Below are 16,331 nucleotides of genomic sequence, written 5' to 3' on the forward strand. Positions count from 1 at the left end.
TTTATTAACAAAGTTGGATTTCATTATAAATTAAGAAAAAATCACTTGTATTAAAAACATTAACATTAATAAATATTTGAGCAAATAAGGTTGACTATAGTAAGTTGCAATTTTAAACAAAGATTTTCAAACGAGCTATTCTTAAATACAGTATATAAGTCATTTTGGAAACCATGTGGCGTTATCTAGAAAAAAAAAGATATTACATAATTATGTATTTACGTAATTTCTGACTTTGTATAGTCAAAAATTGAAAAAGGAAAAAAAAATCATAATGACGAAATTTTAGAACAAAAATGTACATTATAGGATGATCTTTCAGGTGTAAGCACTTATCATATCACATGTTAGACCATCAAACTTGTGAACGATCTGATCATTTTCAGTATTTATTCCTAACCTAATATGGGTTAGGAATCAGCGGAGATTAACATTTCCGAACAATCTTACCAAGGTGAACAATTAATAGCGATCAAAACCTGTTCTTACAACTAAATGATTAACGATAATCATAAAAATCGGTAGTACAATCGAGTTTTATATAAGAAACCATTTGAGCGCTAAAGAAAAAAAATAAAACGGTTTATTTTTTTTACAAAATGTCGATAACCGAAAAACAAAATAAAAATTTCAATTACGTTGATTGGATAAGAAAAGCAATTGAGAATAATTTCATTACATACTATGATTATAACGAATTTAAAAATAAAAAAATAATTGAAAATAGTGTCGGAAAAATATTTAAAGCAAACTGGAATAACACTAATACTAATTTGGTCGTGAAAACATCGTTCGAATTGGATGTTAAAAAAATTGTAAATGAGGTATTTAAAATTTTAATATATTTCATATTTTCATATAATTAATAATTTCACAAAAAAATCTTATTTATCAAAATATATATATATAACAGCTCAAAGCGCAGAAAGAAGTTAATTTTCATCAAAATATTTTACGAATTTATGGAATTTCAAAATTAGACAATCAGTATTCATTAGTATTAGAGTACGCGGATGGTGGATCATTATATTCTTATTTGAAGAAAAGTTTCACTAAACTTGAATGGGATGATAAATATTGTTTAGCGTTACAACTTGCAAGTGCTATAGACTTTATTCATAGTAAAGGTATAATCCACTGTAACCTGGTACGTATTAATTATTAAACATTCATTTTTGTTTTTATATAAATTACTAATTATTACTATCCTTTATATTTTAGCACGAAGAGAATGTACTGATACATAAAAATAGTATAAAAGTTGCCGATTTTGGCTTGTCTAAAAGAGCGAACGAAACATCAAATTATTCCAATAAAGTATTAGATTTTCTGCCTTATTTAGATCCAAAAAGCTTTAATGATGCATTTGATATCAAATGTGAAAGTGAACCCCATATAATGAATTTTAAATCAGATATTTATAGTATAGGAGTTCTTTTCTGGTTATTGTCAAGCGGACGTAGACCTTTTTATGATGAAGGTACACAATATGATAAAAGTTTAGCCACGGAGATAGTAAATGGAAAAAGAGAGGAGATCATTGAGGACACGCCTGTTGAATATAGTGATATATATACAGGTACGTATCACAGTGGTATCGGGACATTTCGCCGAAAGCTATTTCGCAGAAAAATAATCTTTGGCCTGAGCTATACATAATGCTGCATAGTTTTTGCCCTATTTTTCGGCAAATCGTCCTTTCGCAAAATGTCCCGTAACCGTATCACAGTGGAGTGGGTGGGATGATTTACATGACAATTAATGATGTAAAATTCTATTTTTTAGCGTGTTGGTCAGATGATCCTGACGAAAGACCATCTATTCAAATAGTAGTTTCATGTCTTAAATCAATAATTGATCATTCTATCAAATCTATTACAAATGAAATTGAGAATAATGATCTTAAATACATGATGGATGATTATGATTTATCTATATACGACAACTTTTCAAAAATTATGATAGATGACAACTCCAGTTTAAATACGTTTGATTATGTAAAAAATAAATTATTAATACTTAATTTAACTAATTTAACTGATAATGTTGAAAAAATTGTTGATAAATTAATTGACCATTTGATTAGAATTCATGATGAATTGTGTTATATTCCTACCGAAGCAAAAGAAATCATCAATCAAAATATTCAAAATATTGATAAATTTTTACAAATTAAAATTTTTGATTGGCTTATTAGAAATCAAACATCATCAAAATATATTTTTTTTCGTGGATTTCTTTATTATAATGGAATCATTATTATAGAAAAAGATGAAGATAAAGCAATTAGATTATTTTCAAAAGCATCAAAAGATAATTATCCTATTGCTCAATTCTATTTAGGTAAATTATATAAAGATTCTAAAAAAGCCTTTTATTGGTATCAAAAATCTGCAGAAAATGGAAGTAAACTTGCACAATTTTATTTAGGTAAATGTTATGAAAATGGAAATGGTATTAAAAAAGATAATTTTAAAGCATTCAAATATTATGAAAAAGCATCAATAAGTGGAAATAAAGTTGTACAATTTAATTTAGGTAGATGTTATTTATGTGGTATAGGTATAGAAAAAGATTATGATAAATCAATTGAATGGTTTGAAAAATCAGCTAGTCAAGGGTATATTATTACTCAACTTTTACTTGGAATATTATATGAAAAATTGAAAAAAGATTTTGAAAACTCATTTTGTTGGATTGAAAGAGCAATGAAAAGAGCAAGAAAATTTAAAAAATCTCATATAAGTGCACATTATGATAATCTTTTGAGTGCTCAGAAGGATGATTTTAAACTATTTGAATTGTATGAAAGATCAGCCGAACAAGGATGTTATAGTGCAATATATATATTAGGACATTTATATATAAATGGAATAGGTTTTGGAAAAAAATTAAAAGAATCAGTTCATTTGATTGAAAAAGCAGCAAAAAAAGGAAATAAATACGCGCAATTATATTTAGCAAAATTTTATGAAGAAGGAATTATTGTTGAGAAAAGTCGTGTTGAAGCATTTAAGTGGTACAAGAATGCAGCGAATGATGGAAATAAATATGCACAAGTAATTTTAGGATTATATTTTGAAAAAGGAGGGTATGGATTTGTAAAAAAGGATATAAAAAAAGCAGTATGGTGGTATGAAAAGTCAGCTGAACAAGATTATGCTTATGCACAATGTTGCCTAGGATATTTATACGAAAAAGGTGAAGAAATTGATCGAGATTCAAGAAAAGCCATTTATTGGTATAAAAAAGCAGCAGAAAATGGATATGATGCTGCTTATTATCTTTTAGCTAAATTCTATGAAGTCGTTGAAAAAAATGAAGCTAAAGCATTTAAATGTATTAAATATTATATTGAAAAAGGTTACTTTAAAGGAATGTATGTACTTATAGGATATTATAAAAGAGGAATCGGAACTGATATTGATAGAGAAAAGGCAGATAATTTACTTAAAATTGCTACTAAAATAAAAAAACTGAAAAAAACTGATACCATTAGCTAATTTATAGTTTAGTACATTCTCGCATTTCTAGTAACAAAAGAAAATCAATTGGATTAAATTGAGATTTCTTTTAAATCTCCTTGTATTACTAATTTTTAAATTATTATGTATAAATAAATAAATAAAAATTATCCGGTATGTTATAATTGAAGATTGTCAAAATATCATGTGTATCAGGTAAAAAAAGTTTGAAAGTTTGATTGTTACACCAGATAAATCACTTATTTGGCACTTCGAGCCAAATAACTATTAAATATTGATGCAGACTTGAGATGTCTTAATTATTTGAGTTACAAACTGTAGTAGTTGTGTAAATGATATTATGAAAGCTAATCATATACTGCCTCATCATCAAATGCAAACAACTTTAAAGAATTTTCGAGGAAAGATTTACCTAGCATTTTGGTTTAGTTTATCAGTATATTTCGACTTAAAAATGTTTTAAGTTGCCACTGCTTATTAATAGTAGCGGTCTTTAATTAATGTATTTGGCAGATTATTTTATTAATTAGGCTTATTTTATAGTTTAACAAGAGTGGGAAGAAAAAGTAAGAGGCGAGAAGGTTCTTTTCTATGGCAATTTTATTTTTGTGTTTTTACTACTTCTTCTGTATTTAAAATGGATTCCCTTTTTTTTCCCTACATGAAAAACTTATTAGTATTACTAATGAATATTTTATCATAAATATAAAAAAATTATATTTTGTCACCATTTTGGAATTAACATAAATCCGCAGTTCTTGATATAATGTTGGAAATCCATTTTTTCATCATAAAATACAAGTCATTCTAAAAAGATAAAATAAAAACACAATAGTATTAAACATACCAATCCAAAACCATCCACAAATTACAAACTCACCATCTGCACTACTCACCTTTAGAAAAAAGCCAAGCACTAGAATGGATTTACTATTCATCTCCTTTTTTCCAAGAATATTATATGAAATGTGACAACATTCTAAGAAATATAAACAAATAACCCGCTAAACACATCAATCCACAAACTCACATCGCCACACCACTAACATTGTACTTGTTTCATCTTATGCTGTAAAAGCCATATACTGTAATTATTTGTCGATGTCATAACGCGAAATTTATAAATAGTTTTTTAATTTTATCATTACCAATTAAGCCTGTTAAGAGGCGACTGTATAACAGTTTTTTAGTAAGAGAGTGTTCTTTAATTATCATGGATATTTGTATATGATATTGATATAATTTATATCATTCTTTCCTTTGTAAACTTTACACAGGAACAAAAATGACAAGATATTTTTTTTATTAGCCTTTTTTTAAGAGACTGTTATTTTTTATGTGGTCATATGATCAAACATACGGTAATCTAAGCATAAGCCTAATAAGCTCACTAAGCCAAATTAAAAAACTAAGCCTAATAAGCCTTAATTAAGTAAGCCCAACTAAGCCAAATTAAAAAAACTAAGCCTAATGAGCCTTAACTAAGTAAGCCTAACTAAGACAAATTAAAAAAAGCTAAACCTAATAAGCCTCAACTAAGTAAACCAATTAAAACAATTAAGTTAAACTAAGCCAAATAAGCCTCAACTATGTAAGCCCAATTGCCTGACTAAGCCCAATTAAAAAACTAAGCCTTTTTCTGAAAATAAATGGACAAAAATTCAAATAAAAGAACCAATCTATCAATACCTCTCCCTATCTTGAATTTTTTTTCATTCTTAAAACTCTAGTATTAATTTTAAAGTTGCAATCAGATTATTTCTACTAAAAAAACCATCATAATAAAAACCATCATTATATATTGATAATATTATTCATATTATAATAATACTGAATATTTTCATAATCATATTTTAGAGATGGATATCATAATATTTATAGGAAAAAATTTCTATTACTTATGAATTTAAAGGTTATTATGGCCACATAATCGCAATTCTGCTATATTTAAAGTTTATAATCAACCACAAGTAAGAAGAAAAATAAAATTTGCACGGCAAGGATAATATAAAATATATAAAAACATTTTTCACTTCAGCTACAATCGAATGAACTAAGTGAAACTGCCTTATACCTTGTATTTGAAAGAAATACAACATTTATGAGTATCCGATCTTGCATGGAATCACCCAAAGAATATGAAATATATTGAAATAAATTATAGCATAGCATATAATTTTAAGAATTATGCTAATATACATGGTTTAATTTCATCTGGATGGCATTTTAATAAGATTTCTCAAGTTAGATCATGGAACAGATAAAAAATAAGCAGCTAATATAGTAATGGCTCCATTAAATGTTAACAGCTATCATGGTTATTAGTTATTATTGCAATTGTAGATTTAGGTATAAAAGGACTAATAAGAATATATTATTCGAAAAATTAAATAAGTCCAAGGTCGTGGGTTCACTAGTTATTTTGACTAATACTAATTTACAATTAAGACATATAAGAGGAACAATTTGAATATTAGAACAAAATTAAAAAAAAGAACAAAAGTTAACAAATTGTTTAAAGTAAAAGAAATTTATTCTTATATCACACCACTATTAAATGCATTGGATGGTTTCTTTAATGATGAAATAAGAGTTCCTAACAAAACTATTCTAAATAATTCTTTTTCTTCAAAATGATTCGTGTACGCCCTATAAAAAATTTTTTAGAAAATTGATTACATGTTGGAGTTTTCTTGGAATATAAATTAGAAAAATGATCATTTATCAGAGTTTTTCACAGAAAATATTTTACAAAATTCTCGCAACGAATTCAACTTAACGATAGCAAAAGGAAGAAAAATAATATCAACCGTAAAAATGATATTATAGGAAGGAAATGAATGAAACTGACAAGATGAATCCAAAGAAAAACTAAAGTATAATACAAGAAATATAACCAGTTTAGAGTATCTATTAATGTTTGTTCATACAAATTTTTTTCACGACGCATCTTCAATTTAAGCTAGAAGAAAACATAGAAAGGGAATATACCGTGATCTAAATTAATATTTAAACAATTTTATTTTTTGCTCGGAATACTCAAAAATTTTTGATGATAATAGTTAGTTCAGTGGATGAAATGGGACTTGAGGTAACAATCGACAATATTTTAATGTTTTTAGTTAATAAGTTACTAGATGGTTTCTTTGGATGATTTATTTGTAAATATATAATAAGTTATATACAGTATATATATATTTTTATTATTTTTATTAATATTCAAATGTTGTGGCCATATCTTTGATATGATAAATACAATCATTTTTTTTTCGTTCATAACGTTCATACATATATATGTTTAATAAATAGTAAATTTATTCTTAAAAAAAAAAATTTTATTACTGTATTAAATATTTATAGTTCGAGATTTCAATATTGAATGTCTCGTAAAAATATCGGTCATTAAATCCCGCATATTCAAGCAATAACAAAATGCTGAGACTTGCACATTATCAAATATTACTATCAGGAGTTTTTACGTATAGCCAGACAATGAGACAAACGTGGTTTCATTATAAAGTGTGACGTAGAGGTTGAAACCGACCGAAAAAACCTTAACCGATTAATAATCGATTTAGCCAGCTACCATAATCGATTAATTAATCAGTTAATTTAATCGGTTAATCAATCGGTTAATTAACCGATTTATATATAAATTTAAGGTTATTTAATTTATATTATATATTTTTACTTAACCTGCTATTAACATTTTATAATTTTTCGCGTACTATCACATAACATAATTAATATCCGAAATATATTTATTTATACAAATACTTAATTACAAAAATATTTATAAATAGCGTTAAAAAATAAAAATAAAAGCAGTAAAATATTTAATAAAAAAATACAATACATCGCCCAGGCGATGTTTAAGCAATTCCCTTTGATTTTTTTGTTTGCTGCTGATGACTAAATGACTTACTAGTTGTTGATTTCGAAAATGACGTCCTTTAGAAATTGTAGTACTAGCTAGAAGATGCAAGCTTGGCGGCCCAGATATAGATTTTTCAATACTTTCAACAATCCTATAGTCACGATATTCATAAATATCATCATTCAGTTCGTTATCATTCATGTTAAATAGCCACTTTTAATAAAGTTTTATTTAAAATAAATTAAATTAAATTTTTTTTATTTTTTTTACGTAAATCTATCAGCTATATAACTAATGAAAAAATAAATGCCTGTTTCTGCATTTTTAACCGATTTAATTAATCGATTCCAACCTCTAGTGTGACGCTAGATATTAATTTTTGATGATAGAATATTACACATGTAAAACAACAATTCAAGTATTTTGATGGCCGTGCTTTGGGCGCCGCGTTATTAAGAATTTGATTTTACTATCATATAAAATGTTTATTTAAATACTGTGAATACTGAAGCAAAAAGTGTTTCGGTTTCATTACTTGACTAAAATTTATTAAATATAAAAATAGAATATTTGTAATCATACACCCTACTTTAATGTTTATAAGTAATATTAATATCCAATTATTGTTATACATTACACGTTTAATGATATCTCTTAAATAATAAAAGTATCGCATAGCGTACATGAAAAATGCAAAAAAAAAAATCAAATTATATATGAAGAATATTTCGGATTTGTTTACACTTAACGGCCTGTGAGAAAACTTTCATTAAGTGGTTTCAATTTTAATGTGCTTTCCTATTTTTTTAATTTAAAAATGTATAAGAATTAAATAAATATAAACTTAATATTGATAACATTTAGTCAAATTAATATATACCACTATTTCCATAAGAATTGATTTCTAATTCTTCAATATTTCGCTTTTTTTCGAGTATGTTTGAGCTAATAGTATTCGAATAGTTTGAATTTAAGTTACGTATGTAATGATGGACTAAAAATTTTAAACCTTAAATACCTTTTAATATCTATGTCAAGCTCTAGTTCTATTGAATTGTAATCTATAAAAAAAAAATTTGATATATTAATCCAAGGACCTAATCATACTTATTTTACCTATTTACTACATACCTTTTGAAAAATAAGATGAACATCTAGAAATAAAAGATCTTAATGGTCTACTTGTATATATTGCAATTGGATGAGTTTTTCCATTAAATTCAGGACCAAGTTCCTTCAAATTTATTAACTCTTTTCTTTTTATTTCAGCTCGATTGAATTGTTTTAAATTCTCATTTCTATAATACCATTTATAAAAAATCTTACGAATTCCTGTTATAGAAGGCCTTTTTTTCGGATCAGGATCCCAACAACTTTTCATTAAATTGGCGTAACATTCAGGTGTATCTTTTGTAATTTCAGGCCGTTCTCCATCAAGAATTTTGTAAATCAGACTAATATCATGTTCAACATTAGCAAAAGGTTTACAACCTGTCGTAAGTTCCCACATAATCATACCCACACAATAAACATCAGATTCTTTGGAAAATGTAGATCCTTTAAATATTTCTGGTGCGATATATGGTATCACTCCGTATATTTCATTATTTGATGATGCGCTACCTTCATGCTGAGATAATCCTAAGTCTCCAATTTGCCATTGATGTGCTTTATCGTATGATAAATCAATTAATATGTTCCCACTATGAAAATCACGATGTATAAAATTTGCTTTATGTATTGTTTCGAGCCTAGGAGGGTAAAAGAAAAAATTTAAATTATTAGAAATTTATAATACTAATAAACATAATAATATATTATTATAAATACCCTCTTGCAATTTGCCACAAAATACTTATTTTATGTTCATTCCAATGATTCCATGTAATTTCTGTAAATTGCTTTCGTAAAAAGTTATGTAAATCTCCTCCCGATGCATATTGCATAACTAATATATAATCATCAGATTTAGGATCTTTTGTAAAACCATAAGTTCTAATAATATGACGATCAAGTGCATAACAATGTTGATTCGATTTTAACTATAATTTTTGAGGGTAAAAAGGTTAAACAAACTATTTATTTTGTAATCAAGTAAATAATTTAAATACAATTTACTGTATTTACCTCATTTAAAAAATATTTACTAATTCCTTGAGAATTATTAAACTTTTTTAATATGACAGTTTCATTTTTCCTTCTCTTTCTTATTTCTACACTATAACGAACTTCTTTATTATTTATTGAACCATCTAACCAAGTCGCTTGATATATAATACCAAATCCTCCCTTTGCTATTTCTTTTACATTTGTAAATTGAGAATATGGTATCCATTCCATCAAAATTTCTGCTTGCTTAACATAAATAGAACCAATTAATGATTTTGGCATATAATATTTGTAATATTTGTAAATATTTTTTATCTCGTCAGTAAATCTAGTTATTTCCAATCGATTGTGAATCTCAATTCTTAAATTACCAAGAAAATCATCTAAATCGCTATTTCCGCTTCTATCAAAAATTATTGATGATACTCTTTTACACTTTTTACATTGTGATTGATTTGTAACGCCAAAAATAACATTTGTTGTTAAACAATATCTACATCCGGTATAAAATATAAAACAATTTTCACAATATTTTTGACAATCTGATGTAAATTTTAATTTTAAATTACAAGCTTCACAATTAGATAAACTATACCAATATGGTAAGTAAATAATTGGTATAGGTTTTTTGGTCAAAGTTGATTCTGTATATCTGGAAGAAATTAGATAACAATCTGAACATAATGTAAAATACATATGTGTTTCATGGAATTCTTTTCTACATAGGTTACAATTTTTTTCACTCTCAATCACATTTAAATTAAATTTATTACCTCCATATTTACAATTTTTTTCACTTTCAATCACATTATCGTTTAAATTAAATTTATTACTTCCATATAAATAATAATTATTGGGTACTTGTTTAAAGAATAATATTTCTAAGCAATTTCTACAGCATTCTTGAATATTTTGTGGTTCTTTTGTTCTACTTATTTCATGTTCATTACATTCTAAGTTCCTTGTAAATATATACACATCTAAATATATATTTTCATCAGTTATATTAGTAAGGTAACCCGATAAACATTTTTTGCAGTATTTTTGATAATTGATTGTTGTCTCAGTATATATATCACCGCAACGAATACAATTTTCATCATGTTTATTGAATGAAATAAATGAAATCGGCACAGGACTAGATTTTAACTTTGGTGTCGGATCAAAAGAATCGTCATTTGTAAGCTCCATTTTATCATAAGTACTGATGAATAATTAGAAATTTTTACAACATATATATAGTTTTTTTCGATGATTCATTATTTCGGAAATTTAAAAGATAGAACTTTCTAAAAAGTATTTCTAAGATTTTTTTTACCAATATGCATGGAATTTCAGAAAGTTCGTATGTCATTTGGAAGTACTTTGAAGAATAAATCCGTTAGCTTTGTGATGATCACTTAATACGTTACATAATTTACGGTTTTACAAAAACGCTTGACTAAACAAGGTTAATGTTACATGATCCTAAATTGACAATCACGAGGAATGGCGCAAACAAATGACCATTTATGTGGAGGATTTTCGCTCTTTTTAACTACACGTGTGTAACTTTTCTAATTTTTTTATTCGTACCGAATGTTCTTCAGCTTATTAGGAATGGTTAATAAACTTTAAACGTTAACGTTCCAGTCAGTTTAAGAAGATCTCGCTATTAAAGTTAACATATTTTGGTAAATAGGATAATAAGACTTTTTTTTAAAACCTTTTTATTTCAATTATTTATGTAGAAAATTTTCATATTTCTTTTGTTTTTCATAAGAAAACACTTTATATTCCTTTTTAAATGAAATGTATCATATGCACAAAACTTAAATATAATATAAAGCTGAACAAACAATCATCAAATATTAAATATCATCTTTTTTTGAAAAATAAATTTTTTGATATACTTCAGAAATTTTTTAAAGAACAAATATAAAATTCTATTTATATAGCTACCCTTTTTCTCCTTACAAAAGTTATTAAAGTATGAAATTTAGCTAGTTTTTTTTTTTAAAAAAAAAGGCATCAATCATCTAATGTCCTATTGATAAATGTCGGTTGTCCCAAATACATTTAATAAAAAGGACACATATGATATAATTACGAAAACAGATGTTATATCAAATATTAACTTTTATCAAAAAAAAATATTTAAATAATATTCAAAGCTTCGAATTATTGAAATTTTAACATACTGTATGTCATAAAATTTTAATACATAATGAGTCGCATACCTAGGGAATAAAAATGACGGATGTTTGAAATTGGTTATGATAAGAAATTTAAATTTTAGGTTTTATTTTTTATTTGTTCATTATCCTATGATTACGGATATATCCGTTCATTTTTCAGTAGGATAATCCGGATATCCTAGGATATGATGTAAATATGATGTAATAAAATTGATTAGTATAAAATGTTATACGGTATATTATGATTATTTCGTAAAAACTAACTGAAACCTAAAGAAACAGGATGTCTGGCCAAAAACGTAATATAATAGAAGTAGATGATAATATTGAGGATCACCTAAATTTTGATGAATGTCAAGTATAGAATTCAGAATACTTTAAATATCATCTATCATTCAATAAATTAATTTGGCATAGTTTCGATTATAAAATTAATTATGGGATTTGTCAAATATAATCAATTGTTTGAATAAATCACATTAATTTTTAATTCCGATCTAATTATGATTTTAGAATTTACTAATAATAATCATGCGTCATTTTTACAACATTATAAAATAATTGCGGCATAAGATATTGTCTCAATTTTTTGGAAGAATATTTTGGTTTATTAACAATTCGTTTCTCAGCACTAAATATCCAATGCCTCAAAACTACTTGTATTTAATTATATGATTGATTAAATATTTAGTATAATTCTCTAAAAGTTAAAAATTGTTTAGTCACGAAGGAAGTTTACAAACCAAATTACTTTATTGACTTATTATTTAATTAATGATATTTTACTTATTTTTCTGGAGAAGAAATTAGTTATACATTATTCATTCATTTTGAAATTTTTTTATCAGCTGCCAACAGCTGAATTCATTATTTGAAATCATTTATATGCCAAATGGGTTAGAAAATAGTTTAGAAGAATTAATTTCTTTACAAAATAGTTTAAAGAATTTGAGATTAATTGATTATGTTGGAAGTATGAAATAATCATACCTACTTTCCATCAGTTAGTAATTTTACAAGAGTTTAATTTGTCATTTATTGATAGAATAATGGAAATTTTAATAAATCACAACAATCTTAACGTTTCTTAGAAAAATCTTATATAATTTTTTTACGCGGTTTTGTAATTTACACTTTTGGAAAATATAAAAACTTATTAAGGAATATCAAAGTTTTCGTGTATTAACTTCTGTGGTTATATCTATATATATATATTACGTACCATTTGTAGAAATCAAAATTAAACAATTAGTTACTTTGATGATGGTTGAATCATCAATTACAAAAATGGAATTCACGTGAAATATCTGCACGCGTCACTTTAAATTACTAGTATTTAATAATTATAAATAAATTTATAGGATAATACAATATTTAATTTAAGAAAAACGTTACAATAAATAAAACTACTGGCTTGATACACACTTTGTCACTAAGATTTATTCAAATAAAAAAAACTTGTTTATTTCATTTTCTTAATTTTTTTAATTTATTTTGAGCATGTTCAAATCCTTGTTTAGCAGATTTCTCGTACCAATAAATTGCTTGATTTATATCCTTTTCTATTCCTTTTCCATTTTCATACATACCAGCAAGATTATATTGAGCCAAACTAAATCCTGAATTTGCTGCCTTGTGATATAATTCAAAAGCTTTGTTATAATCTTTATTAACGCCATCTCCTTTATAATACATAGCGGCAAAATTATTGTAAGCCCCACTATTTCCTAAATTTGCCGCCTGCTGATATAATTCAATTGCTTTTTGTTTATTAATATTAATTCCAATTCCATAATAATAAAAATAACCACACTTAAGTAATCCCATTGCGTAACCCTTATTAGCTATTTTTTCATAATATTCAAAAGCTAATTTTTCATCTTTTACAGTTCCATAACCAAATTGATAACATAATCCAACACAATATTGCGATAATGTGTGGTTTTGTCCTGACTCTTTAATGAATAAGTTAAACGCTTTCTTTTTTTCATCTTCACTTGTTTCAATTCTAAAAAAATTAAAATATCCAAGTAAAAATATGGAATCTGAATTATTTTGATTAATTAATAACCAATCATGGATTTCTTGTGAATTTATATTATTATCATTAAAATAATCAAGAATATCTTTTCTTGATAGATCTTTTCCTTCATTATTTGACTTGAAAAGATAATTTACTATATCATTAACTATTTTACTTATATTTTTTTCAGATGAAATATCTTCATTTGTTAATGTTTTATATACTATTTCCTTTGTATTCATTTTATCAAAATTTTCAATAATTTGAGACATTTCCCCATGTAATGAATTATTAACATTTGAAGTATCAATATTGATTGAATTAAAATTTTGTTCGTCTGTTGATGTTGATTGAAGATTTAATTCCGGTTGATGATTTTCTGTTGTTTTCGCTATAATTGCTTTTAATCTTTCTAAGACTTGATTCATAGTTGGACGATTGTCTGGTTCATTATCCCAACATTCTAAAAAATATAATAATAAATTATAAATAAATTTTAAATTATAATTAATGAGAGTTCATACGTACCGGTATAAATTTTAATATAATTTTCAGGCGTATTAAGAATGGGTTCTTCTCTACGACCTTGTGAAATTTCTATAGCTAGATCAATATCGTACTCTTCAGTAACAAAAGGTGGCTGACCACTAGATAATTCCCAAAATAATACACCCACACTATAAATATCACTTTTTTCATTTAATTTTTTATTTTTATTTCGTCCACTAAATTTTTTTGGATCGACGTAAGGAACACATCCAAAAAATTTAGTTTTTGTGTTGGTTGATGATTCAATTCTTTTTGACAACCCAAAGTCGGACAGTTTGATAATATTTTGATGGACTAACACATTTCCGGAGTGCTATTAAGTTAATACGACGTTAAAAATATGAAAAAAAATTACAATAATTATTTTATTATTTAATAAAATTAAAATTACCAAATCACGATGCACTATTCCTTCATTATGTAAACACGCCACAGCACTAGCTAATTGGTACGCCAAGTTGTATTTATTGCTCCAAGTAAGATTACTAAAGTTTTCCTTTAAATAATTTTTGAGAGTACCAGAATCAGCATACTCCATTACTAACAAATAATTTTTCGATTGAACATTTTGATATTCTAATTATGAATAAAAGAAATTAATTATTTTCTATATTTGCAAAGTTAAATAAAATTTTAACTATTATTATAATTGAATTTATATAAATTACCTGGCTCAAATTGTGCAACGCCATAGAACTTAATAATATTATTATGAAATTGTATATCACGTTGAAGCTTGAGCTTAGATTATAATATTTTAATAAATATAAATTTAATGCATATATTATTAATATTAAAATGACAATAGTATACTTATTTCATAATTTATACCTCATGAACGATTTCTTTTGCAATTACGTCATCAACATTGGAAAAGGATTTTAACGCTAAATATTGGTCTGAATTTTTCCAATTTACACGATAAACTTTTCCAAATCCTCCAGTACCAATTCTTTGAACATTACTAAAATATTTGTGTTCATAAAGTCTAAAATATTCCTTAGAAATTGCTTCTTCAATCCAATTGATCCATTCATTTGTATTTTCGGTGTTTTGCATTTTGATATTATTATTTTGGGCGTAAAGTAAAATCAAAAAGTTTAAAAAGTTTTATTTTTTTTCATTATATAAATAAATTTTTGGTAACGTCGTACAAGACGTACAGTACACAAAATGTGCACAAAAAAAGCCACATAACATGCTGCGGTGATCTACTTTTCTTAACCAATTAATCAAATTTTCAAAGAACAAATTTTTATACATTAATTTATTTAAAAAACGGTTAATAATGCAACATTTTGTTAAAGATAATTTTGTTTAATACACACTACAGTCTGTCAATATAGAAATAAGATTTTCTTTACATGAGAACATAAAAATATCGATGTAAGACAATAACATCATTGGCTCACTTGATGATCGGAATGGTGATCATCAAGGGAGTCAAATCCGTCCGCATATATTGACCTACAAGTTAACGTTAAACATGGCAGGGAGCTATAATCATAGTATTATTAGAGCTGTAATATTCTGACTTTTTTTAATTAAGTTGGTTTATACTACCATACAGTATCATAATTATGATAAATAGTTTTAAAGATTTAAAGAGAATTTCTAAATTTTAACTGGTGGAAAAATTACTGATAGATCATGTGATTGTGTATTAAATATTCATGTGATTTATTATGAAGATCATTTTAATTTTAGCTGACAAAAAAAAATTATTCAGTTTTTAACATGATTTGCCGAAATTTTTATCCCACAATTTTTTACTTAGTAAAAGAAGAAATTCTATAAAAGTGTATTATGACCTCGTGGGTGGGTGGGTGGCGCGTTAACGTTATGTATTGACTTGAAATGGCGTGTCATGATAGGTTAACGTTAACGTTTACCTAACGTTATCATAAGATTAGTTTTTAGTGATTACCATTTTAAGATACTGATCCTTGTCTTTGGTATTGATTTGCTGATTATATAATACATTTACATTAAATTCGAATCAAGCTTTTCTATTTTAATACGATCGGCAGCCAACAAATATTTTAGAGTTTTAAATTACATGATTAAATGATAGATACAATTATAAAACGCGAGAAACTTAATATATAATG

General features: G+C 25.7%; 3 protein-coding genes across 3 annotated transcripts; 1 reads left to right on the plus strand and 2 right to left on the minus strand.

The window, feature by feature from the left end:
* Nucleotides 1-599: 599 nt before the first annotated feature.
* OCT59_005828 (uncharacterized protein) lies at nucleotides 600-3,663 on the plus strand (the record flags this gene model as incomplete). Its single annotated transcript, XM_066140863.1, has 4 exons — nucleotides 600-824; nucleotides 914-1,147; nucleotides 1,222-1,579; nucleotides 1,786-3,663. 4 exons carry the CDS (start codon nucleotides 600-602, stop codon nucleotides 3,501-3,503), a joined length of 2,535 nt encoding a protein of 844 aa, XP_065997708.1. The 3' UTR covers nucleotides 3,504-3,663.
* Nucleotides 3,664-8,131: 4,468 nt separating this feature from the next.
* Nucleotides 8,132-10,662, minus strand: OCT59_005829 (uncharacterized protein; the record flags this gene model as incomplete). Its single annotated transcript, XM_066140864.1, has 7 exons — nucleotides 8,132-8,160; nucleotides 8,243-8,307; nucleotides 8,381-8,423; nucleotides 8,494-8,790; nucleotides 8,881-9,113; nucleotides 9,193-9,404; nucleotides 9,490-10,662. The coding sequence occupies 7 exons, from the start codon at nucleotides 10,660-10,662 to the stop codon at nucleotides 8,132-8,134; spliced, it is 2,052 nt and encodes a 683-aa protein (XP_065997709.1).
* Nucleotides 10,663-12,989: 2,327 nt separating this feature from the next.
* OCT59_005830 (uncharacterized protein) lies at nucleotides 12,990-15,313 on the minus strand. The gene is made up of 5 exons (XM_066140865.1): nucleotides 15,052-15,313; nucleotides 14,889-14,961; nucleotides 14,612-14,796; nucleotides 14,200-14,533; nucleotides 12,990-14,134 (listed from the first exon to the last, which is right to left on the minus strand). The coding sequence occupies exons 1-5, from the start codon at nucleotides 15,277-15,279 to the stop codon at nucleotides 13,116-13,118; spliced, it is 1,839 nt and encodes a 612-aa protein (XP_065997710.1). The 5' UTR covers nucleotides 15,280-15,313; the 3' UTR covers nucleotides 12,990-13,115.
* Between the last annotated feature and the right edge of the window lie 1,018 nt (nucleotides 15,314-16,331).

This window comes from Rhizophagus irregularis, chromosome 14 (assembly GCF_026210795.1).
Source record: "Rhizophagus irregularis chromosome 14, complete sequence".
Classification (NCBI taxonomy): domain Eukaryota; kingdom Fungi; phylum Glomeromycota; class Glomeromycetes; order Glomerales; family Glomeraceae; genus Rhizophagus; species Rhizophagus irregularis.

What these genes read in the sequence shown, in the direction of transcription:
- OCT59_005830 (XM_066140865.1), bottom strand. Translation starts at nt 15,279, where the DNA reads ATGCAAAACACCGAAAATACAAATGAATGGATCAATTGGATTGAAGAA. An exon ending in CAAAAGAAATCGTTCATGAG is followed by an intron (nt 14,962 to 15,051) that starts GTATAAATTATG and finishes TTATAATCTAAG; the next exon opens with CTCAAGCTTCAACGTGATAT. An exon ending in GAATAGTGCATCGTGATTTG is followed by an intron (nt 14,534 to 14,611) that starts GTAATTTTAATT and finishes TTAACTTAATAG; the next exon opens with CACTCCGGAAATGTGTTAGT.